The sequence below is a fragment of the Folsomia candida genome, unplaced genomic scaffold, assembly GCF_002217175.1.
Source record: "Folsomia candida strain VU population unplaced genomic scaffold, ASM221717v1 Fcan01_Sc003, whole genome shotgun sequence".
Classification (NCBI taxonomy): Eukaryota; Metazoa; Arthropoda; class Collembola; order Entomobryomorpha; family Isotomidae; genus Folsomia; species Folsomia candida.
This window is the reverse complement of record NW_019091195.1, coordinates 4,852,732-4,874,749: the sequence shown is the minus strand read 5'-3', so window position 1 is coordinate 4,874,749 and position 22,018 is coordinate 4,852,732. Positions and strand designations below refer to the sequence as shown.

The following is a 22,018-nucleotide window of genomic DNA, read 5'->3' as shown; positions in this document are numbered from 1 at the left end:
GCATGCGCGTTGGTATATTTTCATGAGATTTTGGGGGTAGACAGAAAGCTGCTGAGTGACCCGGGAAGCAGCCGATGTTGACACGAGAAACTTTCTTTTTTTTTCGTCTGAGCAGCGTAGCAGCAAGTGACCAGATTATTTCTTATCACTCAATTACTGCTTACTAAATTTGGTTAACACTGGAAGTGGATTATCCACCATTTAACTGTAAAGATTAATAAACAAGTAAGTATTACAAATTTTAACAATTCAATTTCCATCTGCAGTTTGCAAGTTAATTCACTTTTAGAAACACCAATGATGAAGACTGCTGCAATCTTATCAAAGTATGCTGGTTTGTTAACCCCGTCGCGACGAATTTCCACTTTGACAGCGGCTAAATCGTACATGCCATTGTCGTATCATCAGGTTGGTCCTCACAACTGTTTGCTTGTACTACCATGATAAATTAATTAATTTGAATTGAATTGATGTGCAACATATTATATGTATTGATCTAATTTGGAATAATTTTTTATCTCGAGCAGAACAATCCGACAATTTCACATCACTTCAAGAATAAGTTGGATCTTCCAGCTTCGCTGACAGCTCTACTGAGTAGCCATACTCGACAATACAACACGATACCAATAGGTAATATTAGGGATATATAAAAACACCTTGATGACTGACACGTACTATCTGTTAAATTTATTGTATTTTCCAAAGTTGTCGAGCAAACTGGTCGTGGGGAAAGGGCGTATGATATCTACTCAAGGTTACTTAAGGACCGTATCATTTGTCTGATGGGCCCTGTAAGTAATTTGTATCCGTTATTTTTGGGGTGTGAAGAGATACAAAATAGATGAATTTAAAATCCAATGCTGCTTATGTTCAATTTTCAGGTCAATGATCAAATGGCGTCACTTGTGATTGCTCAGTTACTCTTTCTGCAGGCTGAGAGTTCCAAAAAACCTATACACATATATATTAACAGTCCCGGGGGTGTGGTGACAGCGGGACTCGGAATTTATGACACCATGCAGTACGTATTGCCACCTGTTTCTACTTGGTGTGTTGGTCAGGGTAAACATAAACTGCATTAATTAACAATCATGTAACAAATTGTGGGTAAATCAATCATTATAAATTACAGCATGTTCGATGGCATCACTTTTGTTGGCAGCAGGTTTATTATATTTAGTTTTGTTAATTATTTGTAAAAACTTTTAGATCTAAACTTTATTATATTTAACGCAGGCACTCCGGGAATGAGACATTCCTTACCTAACGCTCGAATTATGATCCATCAACCTTCAGGAGGGGCTCAAGGACAAGCAACTGATATTCAAATTCAAGCCGAAGAGATTTTAAAGATGAAGAAGCAAATTAATAGCATCTATGTCAAACATACTGGTCAAGATCTTACCTATATTGGTAAGATAAAAAATTTTAAACTACTTACATGTACACGCTTATTTTTACTAGCTCATTGTGCTCGATTTCTTTATTATTCAGAAGCCAACATGGAACGCGACAAGTTCATGAACCCAATTGAAGCGAAATTGTTTGGTCTGATTGATACTGTGTTGGAACATCCTCCAAAAATGCACAACTCTGATGAAAACTTGCATCAGCATCGTCTATCAAGTAGTGGATAGACACTGACCAATAAATACTGAAAAAAATACAAACTCTAAATTCATATATTGCTTAGGTTAATGCTTCAATTTCTTGCAGTACTAGAATCTTGGAATATAATGTGTTAGACAATTTTTAAACTTGTAGAATGCGGACGTAATTTTTACTTTCGAAATAAAAAGAAACGATTTTAACTAAAGTTGCGAAATAATTGGAATTCAATTTCATGACATGACATTCATGAAACGTTTTTCGTATTTTTAGTAACATCAATTAGAGTGAGCATAGAGTATTCGTCTTAACATTTCAACAGAGCTCCAAGTTCAAAAGTATGTTTTTCACAGAAGCTGGAAGTTGTTCGCTCTCGTTTTGTTTGTGGAAGTGTGAAGAAATCAAATTTTCAACAAATTGAAATTATACGAGTACAAATGACAAGTTAGGATATAGTTATCAAGCTTTACCGTAACGGAGCGGACAAGATTCGATAAGGAAAACTATCTTCGACGACTTCTATATAAGCAGGTAAGTTGAATAGTACAACTTGCACTGTGCTGTTCTGGAACACGATTTACACGAAGAGAATGTGAAATTCAAGTTTTATTTAATTATTTAATGTAACAATCGGGTAATGTATAGTCAATTGCACATAATTATTCTGATATTTTATTTTATATTTTAAATCGGAGCATTCATGATTCGTCTCATTTCATTTGTGCAATATATATCTTATCCCATCTTGTTTATATTCCAGTTGTGGTGAATTAGGCGTGACGTCTAGTATAGTAAAAAAAATGTCGTACTATAACCACGCAGGGAACAATAACTCTGGGGGAGGGGGAGGAGGAAGACCGCGACAACCTCCGTCCGCTGGCCACAATAATCAGCAGCAAAACTACAATTCCATGATGTACCAACAACAACAACAACCGTCTTACTCATCTGGCGCAGAAGGTTATCCTACCAGAGGAAACCCCCAGCCGCAACAACAACAGTACGGCTATACCCATCCGTCAGCAGCAAACGCCTATTATCAGCAACCACCTCCACAATTTTCAGCCGCACCACCCACGCAACAACATCAGCAGGCTGATTATTCAAAATATCAGTTTCTGCCTTATGGGCAGCCCAACCAGCAACAGATGATATCCCAGGCCTATGCTACCAGCTTCAACCCCTATCAGCAGTTCCATCCTCTTTCTGCTGCTACAGATTCGATTAATACTGCCAATAATTCCTTCAATCAAAGCAATATGCAGGGTTATGCTGCGTATGCCCAACTTCAGCAACAACAACATAGTCAGGCAATGGGAGGAGTAGGATATTATCACCAAATTCCCCATCCAACTGCATTCGTGGCTCCAGTACCAGTTCCAGCACCACCACTCCCCGTCCCAGTACCACCACCATCAACGAGTACAACAGCGTTGTCATCACCGACGCGTGGGACTACTGAGAGGGACCAACACAGCAAATCATCGTCACAACCAAAGCCGCAACACAAGGAGCAACCAGAGTTTAAGACGAAGGGAAAGCTTGATAAACCAGAAGAAGAAGAGGAGCGACATAGCGCTGGTCAACCTGCCGAGAATCAGCCAAAGGATCCAGTACCACCAAGAAAATCTGTGCCTATCATGGTAAACCTCGAACTTGCCTTCCTTTATAAATGTCAACACGATGTATCATTATTACTAGTTTTTCACAATGGTTGAGTCTGAGCATTGTCGAATTGACAATGATTTGTGAAATATCCATTATGTACCTGAAGCAACTCAATCTTAGATTCAGAGCTGTTTATAGGTCGGTAAGAGAAAGGGTGGAAGAGCTTTGCCGACTGGAGTTGTTAAAAAACAGCGTCCTGAGAGTCCAACTGAAGTGAGTCGTGTATAATTACATGTTACATGGTTAATTGCGCAATCTGATAATTTGTGGCTTGTTATGAAAATTTCAGGGTAAAGGAACCACCGCTTGGCAATCTTATATGAATGAGGTCAAGAAGTACAAAGATAGGTCGTGCGAAGATGATAGAAAAAATAGACCGCTGGTTAAATAATGCTACTGGGAAACATCGTTATTTTCAGGATTCAAAAATAATATAATTATAAATTCTTTGTTAACGTATTTGGCGAAATTAAACGTCATTTGTGTACTGTGTGTATGAACGAAGAATAATTTACAATGATGATGATATTCGTAATCTTTCGGATCAAGGGTGAAATTAAGTATGTTTACAGTTTCTTACTGGCTTTATTTGTTATTTTTATGATATCTAGTAAGGTTTTAGTATTATTTAGTTATATCAGATTGTGTACACTGATGTGTTACGTACTTCCGTAAATCGTGCATAATAAAATGTATCTAAAAAACCTCACAAACAAATAAGAAGTGCGTCAATTACTCTCTCTTGGATTTGCCAATTCAACATTTGTTTTTATTATTGTATCAATTTCAAGTTGGCAGTATATGTGGTTTATTATTACACATAATTTACACTGGTTGTTGAATGGAATATTAATTCTCGACAATGTGTGACGATGATAATGGTCAATGTACTTATTAGTTTTGCGATTGCGACTGTTTATCCTACAAGCTTAGAGTAAATTATTCTAACTAAGCTTTCTTTAACCGGCTATGCACTTATAAGTTAGAACGACAAACATAACAAATTCAAACAATGGAGGAGGATTTGCGATAAAAATGGACAACTTTCACTCTACGATTTGAAGAAACATTCAGTTGTACATACATGATTACATTTTCATTTTTGATATTGCATTTGGTGTGGATTGTGTGTATGGTCAGATTGCTGGACAGTTCCAAAGTCTCACAATAAAATAATACAATGGGATACACTATATGTGGTTACATATATAAGGTGTAGTCGGCATTACTTAATTTTATCTATTCTATACTATTTTATAGCAATAATAACTTATATTTAATGGTGTGTGTTGTCGGTCGTCAACGGTTTATTACTAGCATTATTATTTTCTCTCAACTCGGCCAGGTTCGCTGTTCTTGCAGGGGGACGAATGCAAAATTGTCATTACTTCTGCATTGCTCCTTCGGCATCCATTGCGACTCCAGGGTACTCAAACCCTGTGACCTCTTTGAAGAGCGCGTCCTGGGTGAAGATCCCTTGCAAGCCTCTCTTTTGAAAGAACTGTACAACAATATTTATAGTCAGAATCGTTAATATGCATGCAGTAAGTAATGCAAGAAATATGTATAAAATATGTGTTTCTACGCACGTCCACAATGTTTCGGCAGTTCCGGTATAGGAATGCATCAGCATACCTATCTGCGTTTCCGGACCGCTCAGTGGCTTCCAGAGCGTGAGCAAGGTCCGTGAAGTAGCATTGATTATTCTAATTAACATAATTAATTAAAATAACGCAACGAGTAGTCATTATTATTACTATTATTCAACATACGTAGAAGAGGATGCTTTTTTCGGTCAGGTCCGAGTGTATGAGATGGCAAGATTTGTACATTATTTTCATGTTCTATCAGTTAATCAATTGAGGCATACGAACATATAAGTAATGTGTACATAGCATAATTCATTTATCCTGCTACAACTTACGCGTATCACTTGTTCATAGGCCAGCTTGATTGTAGCCTCATTGGTGAAGGGATAGTCTCGAAGTTTCCAGGCCGACTTTCCGTCCTTGCCGAGAAATTCCATCACGAGGACAGCCTTCTTGACGAAAGCTGCCTTTGGCGAGGGAATACCCGCCCGCTCTAAGCGCTTCAAGTTCTGAAATTGAATTTTGATTATTAGCAAAGTTACCACCAGCATAGCAAGCTTAGCGTCAAATAAAGAATAATTTGACGAGAAAATTAATTAAATATTGATTAAAAAGACCTGAAATTCTCGGTGCGCCCAGACGGCCGCACTTGCGGGTCGCGACTCGTCATCCGCATGGGAAATGGGTAAAGGTTTGAACACTTTGATGGCGCACTCTTTCGGGAGATGGACAGATTCTCCCTTCTCTGACTTTTTTCTAGAAATATTATTAATACGTTTTACGTGCTGTGTGAATTGCATGCATGTGTACATGCGCATATATACACTTACATTCCCCCATTTGCATGGAGGATAAGCGACTTTTTTCCCTTGTTGACAATGCCGTAATGTGTTCCGTTTAGAACGGATTTTTTCATAAATTTGTAGAGGGTTATTCTTGTGTCAGAGTCAATATCAGATTGGGATTGAGACTTTGTTCTGCCACGAACACGTTGCTTCTGCTTGGTTTCTTGGCATTTTGTTGAAGAGTGCGAATGTTTGGTAAAATGTTCATTGATTTTACTAAAATACGTAGATTCTATAAGCGCTGAGTCGTCTTGATAGTCCACTTCCTCCTCAGAGTCGTCTTCCTCTTCGTCGTCCAACTCCAGCACGTCTACATTCATCCACGATGACATTATTTTATTGATTATTATTTGCAAACATTGCGATAATTTGTATAGCATACAAGTCAATCTCAGTCATTCAATTTTCATATTCATTCATTAGTACATTTATTTGTGACATACATGTATTTTATTTTTTAGCTAGACAACATTGTGGAAATCGGCCATCTCAAGCCTAAAACAACTTACGGAGATTGAGTTCTTGGTCAAGACAACTTTTGAGCATGATAGAATATTCTTGATCCGATTTCAGGTTCACAAAGTCGTTTGACATCGTGACGTACTCCTGGCGAACGTAGTTTTCAAACTCTTCCTCCTTCAGGAAATTCATAAATTAGCAAAATAACCCTACCCACATCAACTACATATTTAATGACCATCGTTGTACCTCAACTCTCTCTTGAAGTTGTTCGTTCATAATGTCCACAAAGCTTGGCTCCTTCTCCTTTCGAACCGTTGGAGAAGGCTCAGGCTTCCACGTGGGCACTTTCCACGCACGCTTAGGGATGATAATGAATTGGTCGTCTTTAGCCATCATTTCAGTGGACATAGTTCGCTGCAAAGTGACAAAACAAACGATTACATTAATGAAATGACATCATCAACATCCGCCATATGCGAAATAGATCTTGTGCCATTTTACTATCAAGTTTTGCGTTGCTACGAATGTGGAGGCAAGTTGAGACATGTTTTAAGTATGAATTTTACAGCTTCATGAGATCTTATACATATAAAGCATCGTTAATTATTTTCATCATAGCTGCATAGTCGCATTCTCAGGTATAACTTGGAAAAATGATTCCACGCAGTTGACAATTGAAAAAAAATAATGAGAGCCACTGACTTCTGTGTGTGTTCTGTAATGTCAAACATTGTGTTGGGCTGAGGATAAGTGAGTAAAAGGTCACCTGTGCGAGTATTTGTATAAAAATGCTTCTCATCCTGAAAGAATTCTTCACTTGCACAGCGAATCATTTTTCATAGCATTCAAACGAATATTACTTATTGTGAAACAGCAAGTACTGCTGAGTGGCATTATGCATGAGTACAGTGCACAAAGTCATTAAGTAAACTCGTAACTCAAATAAATGTACTTTCAGCACGTGATGTCCTCCGTCACTAATATAAAACTATCTGTGAATCCAAAATCCACAACAATACGCCATACACATGTGTTTATTTGTACGTATATTATGCCACTCAAGGATGTCTTTCATCCAAAATTGAAAGGCCAGCACAAAATTTTGTATTTAGGTGCCATTCTCAGCATTATGGATTTCTTCTGATCCTTCATTTCAGAAAAGAGAGATGTATGTTATAGTCTGCATAAAATGCATCGTATTCTTAAAACGGAATGAATTTAGCACACATGAGAAGAAAATGCACGTGCAACTCCACTGGCAAACATCCTCTCATACAAACCACCACGACAACAAAGGATGAACTGTTAAACTGCGCAAGCAATAAGCAACCTTACTTAATTTAGTCCAACAATATTTCATATGACTGTATTTGTATGACTGTACAACAATATACTAATTGTTCATTCTGTGGTACAACGCACTTTCATGTCACGCAGTGAACAGGAATAATTATGGTTTGGCTGCTTTTAAATATTTTGAATGCTGGAATATAACGTTACATACTCATGTGTATAATAAGATTTAGGTCTGTTCAGCTGGTGCTGATTTCTTTTCCATAACGAGGCAAAAATTAATACGATAAAGACTCAACTGTAAAACTAGGTTAGAAGCAGATCTCTAAAAAAATAAATCTATATGACGAAAAATTCATATTTAATTAATAACTCGTGAGTCGTGGGTCATATACACCGTAATTACCACAAGTTGCGTTCGATAAAAACAGGAAATATCGCATGAATGCGTTCAAACAAGTATAAAATTTCAATATATTTAAGGTGCGTACAATAAAACCCCAAGCATAATTCACACAATATGTAACTGGCTTAATGTGCAGATACATAAAGATTATCAGTGCAGCCGTCTTTGGCACGCACTTTCATATGTATTTAGTTACGTTTCATTTTTAAAAGATCGTCTTGAAAGGAAATGTATGTCGTACTCTAATATGCAAATTGTACCAATTCTAGTAAAATTGAACTGTTGCTAATTTGTGAAGAAAATAATCTACGTTTTAATAATGAACATTGAAACGTAGATTACTGCAGTAAGAAATAATGCGTGTTTTCCTACGAGTTTGTCTCAATTCAAGAGTGAACCTGTTATACATACATACATACTCACTTCCATTTAGATGTATGTACATATGCATATGTACCTTTAAATGTTTAGTAAATAAGTAAAAAGCACAAGAGTTTCGTGTTATAGTAGGGTTTGAGCACGGATTACACGAACACTATTTACGTATAAGAATTACGATGATACTGCTCAACAAATGATACAAGGTCGAGTCTTCCCCAAAGAAAGAAAGACTCGATTTTTCCACTATTTACACGACGCTAACTCCAGTTATGTAATAAGGTATGCTGACGAATCCCTTGTTTGATATGCATACGTGTCTCTATAGTGCACAACCACACTGTTCAGCACGTATGTACATATGACAGATCTTTAGTCTCTACCAAGGTAAATGGTAAATTTCTAATCGAACATACAGATCAGAACTGCGTGTTTTTGTGGCAGGTTGTTGGTAGCGTCATTTCGCTATTGTATTGCGTTACGAACTATAAGGGAGTGCATTTTGATTTAAACACTTTATTATTAGTAGTATAGCCATCGCTGGCCAAGTTTCAGTTGAGGGTATTATTGGTTAGGTTATAGTAATTGCGATGCCAATCAATTTGAGTCTATGCGATGGGATGGATTCAGTAAAGGAGTAAAAAAAATGCTCACAAACATTACATCATGCAGTCAATCGCGTCACAACAAATAGGAATGTTATAAGTTTCCACACATTTGGATGGAATATGGAATTGCTTTTGGTTGTTGTTTGCAAATTACGTCGGATTTAAGATTAGTCATAATATTTTCAATTCCATTAGTTTGTGGAATCAACAAACAGGATCATGGCGTGTGCCTTGTCTAACGTTTTCATCTTCCTGTCTGTCCCGTGACTTGTCGCAGGTCAACATAAAATGCATATGAAGTGACATACACGTCTGTATATTTATGAAGGTAGTGGTTTGACTTGAATTTGTGCAAATACAGAAAATATAAAACAATGCATCTATTTGGCAATTTAGAATATTCGTCTACTTGAAGAGTCTCAACTTATTTATTACCTTATAGTAATAAATGTGCTGCACTTTTTATGGAAACTTATGTATTAATTGTGCTATGTTGAAACCAGTATATGGTATGGATAACGCAATTAATGGCTGGACTTCCTAGTAGACAAGACCAGCTATGTGCAAGAATATGATGCAAACTGTGTAATAAAATAGCTTCATGGACAGCAAAAGTGAATTGCAGATGAGCAGCAGACTCGCACTCTGGGCATGCAATGCTGAATAATGGAGTGAGCTAGCTATCATCAAGATTCGCGAATTGCATGAACTCCAAACAAGCACAACTCGAAATACATGTAATGACATTTAAACTTCAAGGAAAATACAACAAACCCCTCAGCTTCGACTAGGCCAGAGCAAATTGCTAAGGACAAAAAAATATATATTGCTCCTAAATATGTTCATTCATTCCTATTTGTTTGACAACGAATATGTGTACGTAATAATATACATCACCACTGCAAAAACCCTCAATTGTAATAATGTCTCCAACTCTGTGCAATAAATAAATCGATATTGAATTTGTCTCAACTTGCCATGTAGCCCGAGAAATAAGAATTGGTAGTGATGAAACTTTTCCAATTATACTAATCAAAGGTATCGACATTTTTTATGACCTGGTTAAAAATTCGTCTTTTTATAACCAATATATTGACATTTTTCCATAACTTCTTACTACAAAAAGTTGAACTATTCGTGGCTTTTGTGTGTAAATGGAAATTCTACACTTGGAGCCAAATATTTCCAACTTTAGAGGGTGGTCCCTCCCTTAATAAATATGCACTACAAGCTAGGAAAAGTGTACAATTTTTGACTCGAGCTTTTGACTAACCTTTGGTTGGCTTGAAGAATTGGGAGTGGTCGATTTCCTTTCTTGAAACGGTGTGGTTCTGGATGAGTTTGGAGACGAGATCTGACAACAGCTACAAAGTGCAGCTATCAGAAATTATGGGATTAAAAGAGTAGTATTTTTGAAGGAAAAAAGTAAGAAGGCTTTGTTGTTGTTTTACTAGCAGTGAGCGACTGAGAGCTTCACACTTCTCAAAACCAAACGGTCCAACCCTTTTCCCTTTGTTTATTGTGCTTACTACAACCCAGCTGTGATGCTCAACATCGATCCATCCTTAACAACAGCAATATCTACGTACATACGTAAACGTAAGCATCACCCAGCAGTTGATGGGAGGATAACATCGCATGACTTTTTACCCCTCTGTCCTCACTACTTGGTTGGTGAGCTACATTGCAAAAAATATTTGCATTTTGGCTTCTTTATGAATGTCGAGTGTTGTATACTAAACATTAAACAGCTGATGTATAATTGTGCAATATTAATAGGAATGCCATCAATGCTTTAAATGCCTATTGCAATTGTGCAAATATTATTATGCTCATCATTTGATGAACGCGTGTATGAATTTACGAGGGAACAAGGCAGATGATAATGATGCTTGGTGGGGTAGATGTATGCATGACTATTAAGTAGCAGGATTATGGAATGGTGGACCTTCATCAGCCATATTATACGTTTTTCTATGATTCCTACATATACAAAATATATTTTTTCGTAATTGCTTAACGTTTGCAGATTCAATACATGAATATTGCGAGGGATTTTATGTGTATAGCAGCAGTGGTGGGTTAATGTACTTGGGATTTTGTTGTGGGATTTTGTACTATGAAACCTTCGGTGGCTGTTGCTATGGGACATGGGGGACGTGGAGAGGTCGATATATTTTGGGATGGGTTTGGTTGGCTTTCATCCGACAAAGACTTCTCCGAATCCCGAAAATGCTGATGAAAGCATTCACTGCTATGAAATCATTGCCTGATTCGTTATGCGATACGTTATAAAACCTCAACAAGATAACTAACTAATAGTCTGGGATGTATCATAACTTCATAAGCGCATGTTATAGAATGGCAATTGCAATTTTTTATAAAATTTATTGCCTGATTTGTAAAAGTTATATGAGGACTTAGGAATGTTGACGTCAGTTACTGGCATGAAAGGATGTGTCGTACGAAACGTTGTTAAATGTGATTTTTGAGTGGGTATGCGTTGCATGAACAATGCAACATAATTCACATATTGAAAAACCTATTTGTTGGTCTATAAACAAAATCGTCATGCGATCAGTAGAGAAAGATATAAACTCGGTGAACGCTTTTTTTAAGATTGCAGTTGTTTATACATTGCATCATTATTTACACAATTTCTGCATAGCAAAGAAAAGAGGAATGAAAAGTGTTTGAAAGTGCAGAAATGTTGAGTTATATGCAATATGAAGTATTTGCAAAATATTTTCATTATGCTAATATTTAAAACTGCATTATATTAATATTTTCATCATATTTGCTTAAATATCGTAACGTAATGTCATTGAGTCATCAAGCAGTGTAAATGTTTATATGTATCCGAAAGTTCAATGTCATTTATTTAAAATGCTAAATAACGTATACATTAAATGATAATTGCACTTGCTGATTGTTAAAAGTCAGCAGTTTCTCGCTACCTGATCTCCAAATGATAAAACTCTGATAAGCAAGTGCGTATTCATGTCTATGTAAATGCATTTTATTTTGATAGTCTTTAACTGAATTACCTAGTTGAATAACCTCCGAATTAAATATTAAATATGCAGTATAAATACTTTGAAAATATCCTGTCCTCTTGATTAGTTGGTAGTACAATGTAGTAAATAAATTACTCCTGTTTAAAATAATAAAAAAGCTCCCTTCCTGGTAAATAAGTCATGAAAGACCAGTCAAAGACAGAGTTGAATACCAATTTAGGGTGACAATGGCAATTCTGCATATGCGTAAAAACTGATCTGATATCATGGCTGTATACATATATTTTCAAATAGTAATTAAATTAATTATTTCACGTGCAGGTGAAATTCAAATTAACAAAATCAATGTTAATATTAAACTACTCAACAAATAGGAACATACTCCGCGTCTTCGTACGTGTCGTTATGTACGGTGTTGCTGGTCGTTTTAAATTCATGGATTGGTATATTAGGACATGATGATGATGATTGTAGTAATAAATTAATTTTTCCGGACAACTTTCTCAATTCGTAACCAAACATAAGTGTTAGTGCTGTTGGTACTAGAGCACAAAAGGAAAATATTATGCAGAGTAAACTGAAGGAAATTATTGGTGTTTCTTCCTTCTCTTTGGAATTCTTAAAATCTGAAGTACCGATATCTTCGTTAAATTCAGGAACAGCAATTTTTGTATAAAATAACCAACTAAAATAGTTATTATCGCCGTAGTTAAGTTGTATAATTTCATTTACATCGGATAATGTCACATTTTGAATCATTTCTGGATTTATCCAATGAAGTGGCATCACATGGGTTATCAAAATTGATTGCGTATTTGTAGTATTGGACGATAACTCGTCTTCAGATAAGCAAGGTGAAGATGCTATCCCTGCGTGTCCTAAGTCGTTAGAATGAATCGTACAATCGCAGGGAATCTCTGCCAAGAGAGATCCCAGAGGTACTGGTTCCAGGAATATCTCTGATTTCCCCAAACATTTAATAATTACAAAGTCTGATCCACTGGGCGTTGCTTCTCCACTAATAAGAAACTTGTCATTTCCTAAGTTTGTAACAATCGTATTTGTATTTAAGAATGATGCAGTTTTCCGACAAGTTAAAGGACACGACGCTGTAAATTCTGCTGCCGATAATTCATCACGCAAAACCGCAGACGCACAGATATTTATGTTTTCGGTAGAAAATTGAGATTCAATATGACACAGTCTTCCAGTCTCGCAGTCAGTATTGTACGCAATTCTGTTATCGTGGTCAACTAGGACTGGTGAGTTCCTTGAAGACATAAGTTCCGAATAGTGACAAGTTTGGCTGCCATTTAAGGAAAAGGTTCCACTCTTGATATCCATCAGGCTAAGATTTCTCTGGACTGGATAAAATGCATGAGCATTATTAGAGAAAAATTAATTTCATACCAGGTAAATTAATCCAATATGTACATAAATAGAGACAAATATTATTTATTACCTCTGACAGACACTGGAAGCAAGATTCGAACCGCATAATCTGTCTCAGTAAACATACAGCTAGTCAATTTTATGTTATAATAGGAGATACCCTTCCCCAGTGGTATTGCGGGTTTGAACGTGCTGCTTTCTAAAGCTGTGTGGACATCTTGCAACATATCCTGAAATTCATTGGCGTGTAGAATAGTTGGAATGTGGCCTTTTGCACATTCTTCCACAGCGAATTTCCAGCGATTTATTTCCATTTGATAATTTAAGTAGATGAGAGCATTGAGAGCGTTCAAGTGATTCGACCACAATCCACCGTCAATTCGATCAGCAGGGAGTTTAGCCCAAACTTCTTTTCGGAATCCACTCCACATATTTAAATAAACGTTTTTTATGTCATACGTGTAGTCATTAATGGTCCTCAGAAAGTTTGTCTCTTTTAAGGCTGAACAATTTTGAAGGGTGGAAAAGTAATTTTGAAATGTCTGCTCATCAACTTGTCCGTTTTGGAAATGATCCTCAATTTCTCCGCATTTAAACTTGGAATCAATTGGTAAAGATGATGTGGAGAAGATAGATTGCATTTGGGATGGTTGTGAATTTAAAGCATATGACGAAAATCTTCTTTGAACTTCGGGCAAATAAAACTAAAAATTTGGATATTTATACACGAATTTGAAGTAAATCATCTTAAACCATTATTGTCCGTTATCTTTACTCACGGTTGTTGGACAACTGCTCCCTCTGAACCAATCCGAGTTGTTGCATTTTGTTTCATTCAGTATCAAGTCAGTTTCATTCCATCTTGGCAATCTAAATTTGAACCACATTGGGACAATGGAGTCGTAAAACAACGGATCTCTTAACTTTTCCATAAATATTCCTGAGACGATTGATGTTTTGTTCTCGTTAATGTATTGACAGGAAGATCTGGTAAAATGAATTACGAAAATTGCTGCCACGCAGCTATAGCGGAATGCCAAAAAATCTCGCATAATTGGAAATTTATGAAATGCTAGCTTGAAGATCGTACGGAACTGATGGACACGAACCAACTGCAGAATAGCTCCAGTTTAATCAATTGCAAATACCATGTTCGCAAAATAAGGCTCATCATGACAGGAAACATGCAGATTATTGTCCTGTAGGGTTAAGGTTACACGTTACGAAGCGACAATTGTCTTAAATATTCAATATGAGACGGATTTATTATCTACATATTTACACTCATGTGTATGAATCATTTCCTCTTGCTTTTTACAGAACAACGCAAAATATAAGATATAACTTATTAGAAATAAACCCAGTATTTCCTTCTGTTAGCATTTGTACATGTTAATTGTCATCTAAAATGTCTCTAACCCTTGTTCCACCATACTCGGAGGGCAACTCTTTCTTTGGAATTTCTTTCAAAAGCGCGTACTGCCATTCTTGCTTATTGGTTCCATACACGGAGAGAAGATTTTTGGTTTCTTCAGAAAAAATTGGTCGGATGAGTCGGAGCACGACTTCAAAGAGAGTCGGTGTGTTGACAAGCGTGATTTTATCGACAGTATTTGGATAATGTGCTTCGTAATTAGATACGAAATCCGTATAAACCGAAAGACCTGATATTTGTAATTATGTATTTAGAATCATGGTATTCTAAAGCATTATAAGGTTCATGTTCATTATCACGGAACTTACATTGGAAGCATCCGCTTTGCACGAGGTTAAAATAACCCAAGTTATAGATCATCCCCCATCGAGTCACATTTTTCCCTTGTTGCTGGTAATCACGAACTCTCTTTGTTGCATCTTCCATCATTTTTATCATCCAACGAACTAACTGTGGAATAAAATTCATATACTGAAATGACTATCATGGGGGCAAAATTTTGCTATAGGATCAGTTTGTTAGTCATCCAGCGTGGAAATACAGTATCAATAATCATTGGAAGCTGTTCCCAATTCACGAGGATTAAAGTAATTGTTTCATGTTCGAAAATTTATGTCGAATTATGCTAAAAAATCTTATAAGTTGTAAGTTTATGAATGGTAATCTCGGAGTGCTATCCAAACCACGTAGTGGATTTCCCAACACACCAACATCGGGGTTTTCCATCTAGTCAACAACTAAGCGTCTTTTTGTTGTTGACGCGTTGTTTCGTTGAATAAAAAATATATCAATAATTGCAATTAATGAAGACAAATAAAGTTCGAGAAGAAAATTATGTACGAAAGACTACAACAAATGAATTCTTGGGACTGGATGATTAAATCAGGGAAATTTGTTGAAGTGCATATGTATATTTGCCTGACCTTGTCTCGCTGACCACTCACAACGGCACTTCGTACATCCCATTTCCCACTGTCAATCGTGAGGACTACGTAAACAATACATGGCAATATAGTCAATTTCTGGATCAATTACGATTTTACGAGTTTTTCAAAATTTATTCCACTTTCAGGCTTACTTGGTCTGTCATGCTTGTCCGAAATGTCTAAGGAATAGGCAAATTCTTCCTCAAAGTGTGACCAATCTTCATTTTCCAAATTTTTGATATTGATGTCCTCTCGCCACTTTAAATTCTACATACGAGTATTTTAGATTTTTTGTTACAATATGCATATGTTATGCATAGTATAAATTAATTGTCATATATATTTAGATATAATTGAATAACTTCTTACATTAAGAAGCATTCGCTCGGCAGCATCAATGTTAAAATTTCTGGCTACAACAGTAAACAAAGCATTTTATATTGAAAAAATGCGATGTCACTGGTTCATTCCATGAAGTGTTTTGACAGAAAATAAGCATACCTCGAAGCCATCGGATTAGATAAATGGGTTCTTGCATATAAGATTCTGGCAATCTCGATTTCATCCTGGCTGCAAACTTATGAAATACATAGAAAATAACTAATGTTTCACACTGGAATACTGTTGCTTACGTTATCAAGAATTTGGCCTTCTGTAAAACTTAAGGATAAATCTTGCTCCACTGACACACTCACAACATTGACAACACCGCTAAACGTCAATGCGGCTATGAAAAATGGAAAAACAAGGCACGACCTAAAATATGAAGTTCAGTTAATAAATTTAATATTTAAGTGATTTTGTAGATCTATGATAAGAACAAATATTTGTATATTCAATAAGTTCGTACATGATTCGATGTATTTAGAATCTCAAGCAGACGAGTGAAAAGCGATGACACCTCCGGAAGTTCTTGGGCAACTGATTAAAGTAGACCAGAGCTCGTACCAGAAAGAAGCTCGTAAACTTCTCAAAACCATAAATGCCAAGAAAGGGTTAAAATTTTAACAAGTTTAGAATTGAGTCACGCGTAACCATTTGTTAGACCTTTACGGGGACGAATCTTAGGCAAATGTAGTTTACTTACTTCTGGCTTTTGTCTCTTTCTTCAATTGTTCTCGTCTCTTCACTAACTTTTTCCTGGTTTCTGTCTGACAATCCTTTACGACACGGACCAAGTAAATTACACAAGTCTTGCATTGGTGTGGAGCTTGTGTATCTCCGTTCTCATAATGCTACAAAATCTTGTGATTACTGTCTTTCTGCATGTAGAGTTTAGCAACAAGTTTTTTTGTGTACCCATTCAACGTGCATCATTAGTTTTAACTTTTTTCCAATTATATCATTAACTTTTGCAAGTGTGCAGATATGTACATCGGCATTTAAGAAACCTACACGTGTATCTACCTGTTGTAGGATTTCTGCATTTACTATGTAATGTGTTGTGCAATGAATCGGCTACATACAGCAAATACGTAAATGATATACATATAATGGTACGTGTGAATTACTCAATAAATTCAATCCCCGTATGCAAAAAAAAAATTACCCGTGCATACTGGAAATAAAAGTCAATGTTATAACCGTAGCCCAAAGGGCTTATAGAATCGTTGTGTCCGTCTGTCCGTCTGTAACACGCTAGCGGACGAATCACTGAACCGATTTTGATAAGACAGTCTTTAAATGCGTATCTGCATGGATAAGGCCGTGAATGAGCCCGAAGATGGGTAGGATCGGTGGGATTCATTTAAGTGCTGGGGGTAACTATTTAGTAACAAATCTACGAGTTATCGCAGAAACCTGAAATTTGGCATGAAGGTATGCACATACATATGTACGTATGCATATGTTAGTATAGCCATTAGGTCATCGGACAAAATTTTTAAAATAAGACTAACCCTGACTCGGGCTAAATGAAGTCTGCACATTAGATTTTTTAAACATTTTGTCTTGGATTTTCTAAATAATTAGCCGATTACATACTGCAAAAGCATGAATGAATTTATGAAACTCATAGCACATTAACTTCCCCTTAGTTACATTTTGTGAATTAGTATTCGTAATTATAATTTCATCAGTGTCAAACTCGATCATCGTCACTTTCAAACGGTTAATTTTGTAACTTTTAATGGTTGATTAAACATAAAAGTCAAACAAGTTGCATAAACCATGTCGATTAACTTTACTATTCGGTACGTTGAAGAGGAAGACGAAAGCACAAACCCAGGCCCACCTAAGGCCGTAAATTTTTCAGATTTTCCGGCAAAGATGAATAATAATGAAAAACAGGAAGACGCGTCCCTCATTTTTATTGACGATGACAATGACGGGGAGTGGGAAGACCACGTTCGAATTACACCAAATGAAGATAATAATCCAGTACAAAAAATATTGGACGATGACAGCAATAGGATACAAGATTTGATTCCAAAACCAGATCATTGTAGGAAACCTGCATTAATAAACAAGGCCCCAAAAAAGGGAAATCTTAGTGAGGCTTGGTGTGACTACAACTAATCAATAAAATTAGATTGCAGAATTTTTGCATCACCGCTCTCAGTACCATACTTTACTGGAAACATTAAGTAATCATTGAATAAATGACTCCCCTCAAACATTCTTGTAATTTCATGAGAATAAGAATTAATAGGATATCCAGATTATAGGATTATCCAGAAAATATTAAAATTAAATACTTGCAACTTTTGTAGCATATTTGCAACTGTTTGCATCTTAAACTTAAAGATTCGTAGTTCACAATTGTTACCCATTAAATTTATTCCAGGTAATTTACCAAACTTCTCATTCACTGGTAGAAACGTCTTCTCAAAAGCCAAATTAATTCAATAAATGTAAAAATGCATGTGTATGCGAAACAAAATTTATATTGGATCCAGTAAGAACGGTACAGAGAGCGGTGATGCAAAAATTCTGCAATCTAATTTTATTGATTAGTTGTAGTCACACCAAGCCTCACTAAGATTTCCCTTTTTTGGGGCCTTGTTTATTTAATACTTGTAATTGAGTTCTTTATATATTTAATAATAAGCACCACTCATTCCTTAAAGCTAAAGTTGATTAGAAGATTTATTGTCAACAACATTAATTCTTTGCGTCGCTGCAAAAATTTGAAGGTTTTCTAAATTTAATAATATCTCGAGTTCTTAACCGATTTTTATCATCCAGATCATAAATTCACCAAATCAGTTTGAATGTCATTTGTATATTTGATAAGAATAATCGGTGTAAAATGTCATCAAAATTGGTTGAGAAATGACTGAGATATTGAATTATTTCTGTTAGTTTTTGCGGTGGGTCAATGCACACAATATGTAATTTTTGTTGCCAGGTATAAAGGTCACACAAAAATTGCAATTTTTTAGATTTCAAATTTGAAAAACTTTCTGAGTTCCTAACGGATTTGGATAATTTTGGACTTAAAATAACCGGAATGACTTTGTCTACAATGTTTTCAATAAGGGAACCTGTTTGGATGACCCATTAATGAGCTATGAAAATAAATGTTCACTAAGGCGAAAATTTTTGCGTATTTTTGCCAATAACTCTCTCAAAAAACAAAAATTCCAAAAGGCGACTCGCACGTCGTTTTGAAATTATCTAAGAATGATCGGTGCAAAATTTCATCCAAATCGGTTGAGAAGTGACTGAGATATCGTCGGTGGTCACTTTTTTGAGGAGGGTCAACTGCATACTTAGTAATTTTTGTGTTGCTATGTATTTGCCTCACTAAGAATAATTTTTGTGTTGCTATGTATTTGCCTCACTAAGAAAAAGCCTTGATGGCATTGATTTCATAATAAATAATGACAAAGATAATGTAGCAGACAGCGACGAAGCAAATGATCAAGAGCAGCCTCGTACCGTAGACGAGGACCATTCAATCTTAAATATTGAAGTATCTGACAGTCATGATCAAGGGGAAATCGCATTTTATGCGGAAGGACAACAAACTGCTGAAGAAACAAATGCGCCTTGGGAAGGTATGCCAGAGTTTGAAAGATTTGAAGATATTTTCAAACCATCACAAACTGGAGTTTGGGATGAATATGGAATTGATCCTGAAATTGAAATAACTCCAAGCGAACCCACAAGCTTTGATCGATTGACTTCTCGAAAAGAATTAGAGTAAGAATGATCAGTAAATTGGTAATGCATAGTCTAAGTTGCAAAATTTGATACTTTAAAAAATAATAATTTCTAGAAAACTAAAGCCAATAACAAAGCGGATTCAAATTGAAGGTCAAAAATTTACAGTTGTAGAAACTTCAGAATATCAAGGAAGCCTGTTCAGAGCCGTGTCCAACGCTATCTCAGGTTCTGAGAAAAAACATGACACGATTCGAACACGAACTTTGTCTGAAATTGAAGCGAATTGGATGGAATTTGTGACTGAAATTGGAGACTATTGCGGTTACAGCATGTTTCAAGTACCACCGTTAGATAAACCAGGATTACTCTCAAAATTCAAAAATCGGTTCTTGGGGTCTACTGAGGGAGCTCATCCATTTTTTCTACGAGCTGCTGGAATGACATTTCACTTTCGTTATGTCCTTATTGATGCAAATGACTACAACGGATCAGCAATTGTTTATAGCTCACACATCAAAATGGAGCAAAATTCTGACCTTGTGTTTCATTTCTTGAGAACTGGAACTCTTCCAGAAACTTGGTTTTATCAGTTTCTACTTCCAATTGGGTATATTGACAACATTTATTTATGCAAGTTTTGCAATATCATATAATAACTTAAATGCATGCAAATAATATAAACGTGCAATTTTTCAGACCCCCAAAAATTCCAGCATCTGGAACATATCCAATATTTATGTACGAAGTGGTGCAAGTCGATCAGGAGTTGGACCATCAATTCAAAACTAGCATACGGTTCATGTCCACTACTAACTCGACTGTAGTAGACTTCAAACTTTACTGCTACATGCGAATCCATTCTTATTCAAATTCGATTGAATTTCAGGCCAGACAACTTTCCACAATTACGACAACAACCCGCACTCTGCCTCAGCCTTGATCATAAAACTTATTTTTACCAACCAACGAAAACCCACGATCTGTGGTCCCTTCTCTCAGAGATTCTGTTCCATAAGCTTATTTATGCCTCACAAATCTACGACATAGCCATGAGGATAAAAGTTGACGAGCTAAATTACTACCACTACAGCAAATGGAAGAAACGACTATTGACCAAGGGCCATGCTCAAAGTGAGAAATTACGACAACAGTACAAACGGTCCTCCAAAGTTATAACCAGGCATCGTGGAGACACCCAAGATATTCAGCGCGTTTCAGACGCAATAGGACTTTCGTACACGTTAATTGGCTTGGATGCAAATGGAAACTTTTTTTGGAAAGAGTGCATTAAGCCGGAGCAACCCGTGGAAGAAGGACTCCAAAAAATTTCATTATTTGTCAGGTTGCTCAAAAACAGGCAACCCGTCTGGTATTGCATGGACGACTCCGAGGTGGACGTGGTCAAGGAGGCCGAGGTTTATGGCAACTCCACTTTCACCGATACCACCACCCTTCAACGGGAAATGTATTTCAAACAGCACCGGATAGAGGAGGAAGAAGGATTGGGGCTTATTTCCAATGTTGTTGTACCGTCCTCAGCATCCCGATTCAAATCTTTACGTATGTACGATCAAAAAAATATTTTTTTTGTAAAACCATCATGCTCAACCATGATTCGTGCAGTGAGTGGGATTTTCACCGGAGGGAAAAGTGGTGATCCACCCAGCTTCATGCGGCAACCTGTTTCTGATACAATGGCAGCAATATTGGGAAGGTATCATTGTGCATGTTGTTGCCAAAATCCAGATATATGTGTATAAATATTACACTATTTTCATAGAGCATCAGAGTTCGTTGCACGATTAATCCGACGAAATACAAGAGTTGAGCCTGAAGAATTATCAGCACAGCAGAAAGAAAAGCAGATTTCTTCTGGTGAACATCCCTGACCTGCGAGTTTTTTCACGTTCATGTTTTTTAGTTTGCAGTCGAATATCGAATAAATAATTATAGCTCTCGGACCTTAATTGCTTTGCATGGATCATTTACTCATGAGCATTTTTCTCACTTTTATTTTATTTCAAATTCGAATCTTCGTATTTATCCACTAATTGTTTGGGGTATGTACCTCATCGCACAATTAAATACTTTTGAGCATAGAACTGCACATAATACAGAAATGTGAACAATGGTTGTGAGTTGGACGTAGTTTTAGATAGGTGGAGTGAGATTGGCTTCATTAATACCAATTCTCAAAAACCTAAATTTTTCACTTGTGCTTTCAACCAGTGCGTAATTACAGGTGTGTATTCCAAATACGCTGCTGGAGTGTTGTATG

General features: G+C 36.4%; 6 protein-coding genes across 9 annotated transcripts; 3 read left to right on the top strand and 3 right to left on the bottom strand.

The window, feature by feature from the left end:
• Nucleotides 1-54: 54 nt before the first annotated feature.
• Nucleotides 55-1,819, top strand: LOC110846226 (ATP-dependent Clp protease proteolytic subunit). Of its 2 annotated transcripts, none has more exons than XM_022092900.2 (8): nucleotides 55-225; nucleotides 290-408; nucleotides 528-633; nucleotides 709-794; nucleotides 885-1,059; nucleotides 1,136-1,168; nucleotides 1,240-1,416; nucleotides 1,498-1,819. In XM_022092900.2, the coding sequence occupies exons 2-8, from the start codon at nucleotides 298-300 to the stop codon at nucleotides 1,638-1,640; spliced, it is 831 nt and encodes a 276-aa protein (XP_021948592.1). In that variant the 5' UTR covers nucleotides 55-225; nucleotides 290-297; the 3' UTR covers nucleotides 1,641-1,819. The 2 variants fall into 2 exon arrangements, with proteins under 2 accessions (XP_021948592.1, XP_021948591.1); XM_022092899.2 differs by having other exon boundaries at nucleotides 59-225; nucleotides 885-1,065.
• Nucleotides 1,820-1,944: 125 nt separating this feature from the next.
• Nucleotides 1,945-3,996, top strand: LOC110846291 (putative cyclin-dependent serine/threonine-protein kinase DDB_G0272797/DDB_G0274007). 2 transcript variants are annotated; one of them, XM_022092988.2, is made up of 4 exons: nucleotides 1,945-2,142; nucleotides 2,434-3,254; nucleotides 3,418-3,492; nucleotides 3,569-3,996. In XM_022092988.2, the coding sequence occupies exons 2-4, from the start codon at nucleotides 2,523-2,525 to the stop codon at nucleotides 3,668-3,670; spliced, it is 909 nt and encodes a 302-aa protein (XP_021948680.1). In that variant the 5' UTR covers nucleotides 1,945-2,142; nucleotides 2,434-2,522; the 3' UTR covers nucleotides 3,671-3,996. The 2 variants fall into 2 exon arrangements, with proteins under 2 accessions (XP_021948680.1, XP_021948679.1); XM_022092987.2 differs by having other exon boundaries at nucleotides 2,372-3,254.
• Nucleotides 3,997-4,026: 30 nt separating this feature from the next.
• LOC110846290 (serine/threonine-protein kinase RIO3) lies at nucleotides 4,027-10,367 on the bottom strand. Its single transcript, XM_022092986.2, has 9 exons — nucleotides 10,134-10,367; nucleotides 6,422-6,589; nucleotides 6,223-6,349; nucleotides 5,699-6,023; nucleotides 5,486-5,624; nucleotides 5,204-5,377; nucleotides 5,052-5,123; nucleotides 4,869-4,985; nucleotides 4,027-4,780 (listed from the first exon to the last, which is right to left on the bottom strand). Exons 2-9 carry the CDS (start codon nucleotides 6,581-6,583, stop codon nucleotides 4,664-4,666), a joined length of 1,233 nt encoding a protein of 410 aa, XP_021948678.1. The 5' UTR covers nucleotides 6,584-6,589; nucleotides 10,134-10,367; the 3' UTR covers nucleotides 4,027-4,663.
• A 1,767-nt stretch (nucleotides 10,368-12,134) lies between these two features.
• Nucleotides 12,135-14,428, bottom strand: LOC118434769. The gene is made up of 3 exons (XM_035848964.1): nucleotides 14,049-14,428; nucleotides 13,340-13,973; nucleotides 12,135-13,241 (listed from the first exon to the last, which is right to left on the bottom strand). The coding sequence occupies exons 1-3, from the start codon at nucleotides 14,319-14,321 to the stop codon at nucleotides 12,241-12,243; spliced, it is 1,908 nt and encodes a 635-aa protein (XP_035704857.1). The 5' UTR covers nucleotides 14,322-14,428; the 3' UTR covers nucleotides 12,135-12,240.
• An 87-nt stretch (nucleotides 14,429-14,515) lies between these two features.
• Nucleotides 14,516-18,079, bottom strand: LOC110847501 (SEC14-like protein 2). Its single transcript, XM_022094449.2, has 9 exons — nucleotides 16,718-18,079; nucleotides 16,481-16,596; nucleotides 16,263-16,386; nucleotides 16,132-16,207; nucleotides 16,000-16,043; nucleotides 15,783-15,897; nucleotides 15,628-15,692; nucleotides 15,013-15,154; nucleotides 14,516-14,933 (listed from the first exon to the last, which is right to left on the bottom strand). Coding segments are annotated over exons 2-9 (840 nt in total). The 5' UTR covers nucleotides 16,483-16,596; nucleotides 16,718-18,079; the 3' UTR covers nucleotides 14,516-14,661.
• A 2,007-nt stretch (nucleotides 18,080-20,086) lies between these two features.
• On the top strand, nucleotides 20,087-21,701 carry LOC118434770. Of its 2 annotated transcripts, XM_035848966.1 has the most exons (4): nucleotides 20,087-20,535; nucleotides 20,627-21,300; nucleotides 21,364-21,454; nucleotides 21,521-21,701. In XM_035848966.1, exons 1-4 carry the CDS (start codon nucleotides 20,402-20,404, stop codon nucleotides 21,627-21,629), a joined length of 1,008 nt encoding a protein of 335 aa, XP_035704859.1. In that variant the 5' UTR covers nucleotides 20,087-20,401; the 3' UTR covers nucleotides 21,630-21,701. The 2 variants fall into 2 exon arrangements, with proteins under 2 accessions (XP_035704859.1, XP_035704858.1); XM_035848965.1 differs by having other exon boundaries at nucleotides 20,627-21,454.
• Nucleotides 21,702-22,018: the final 317 nt, after the last annotated feature.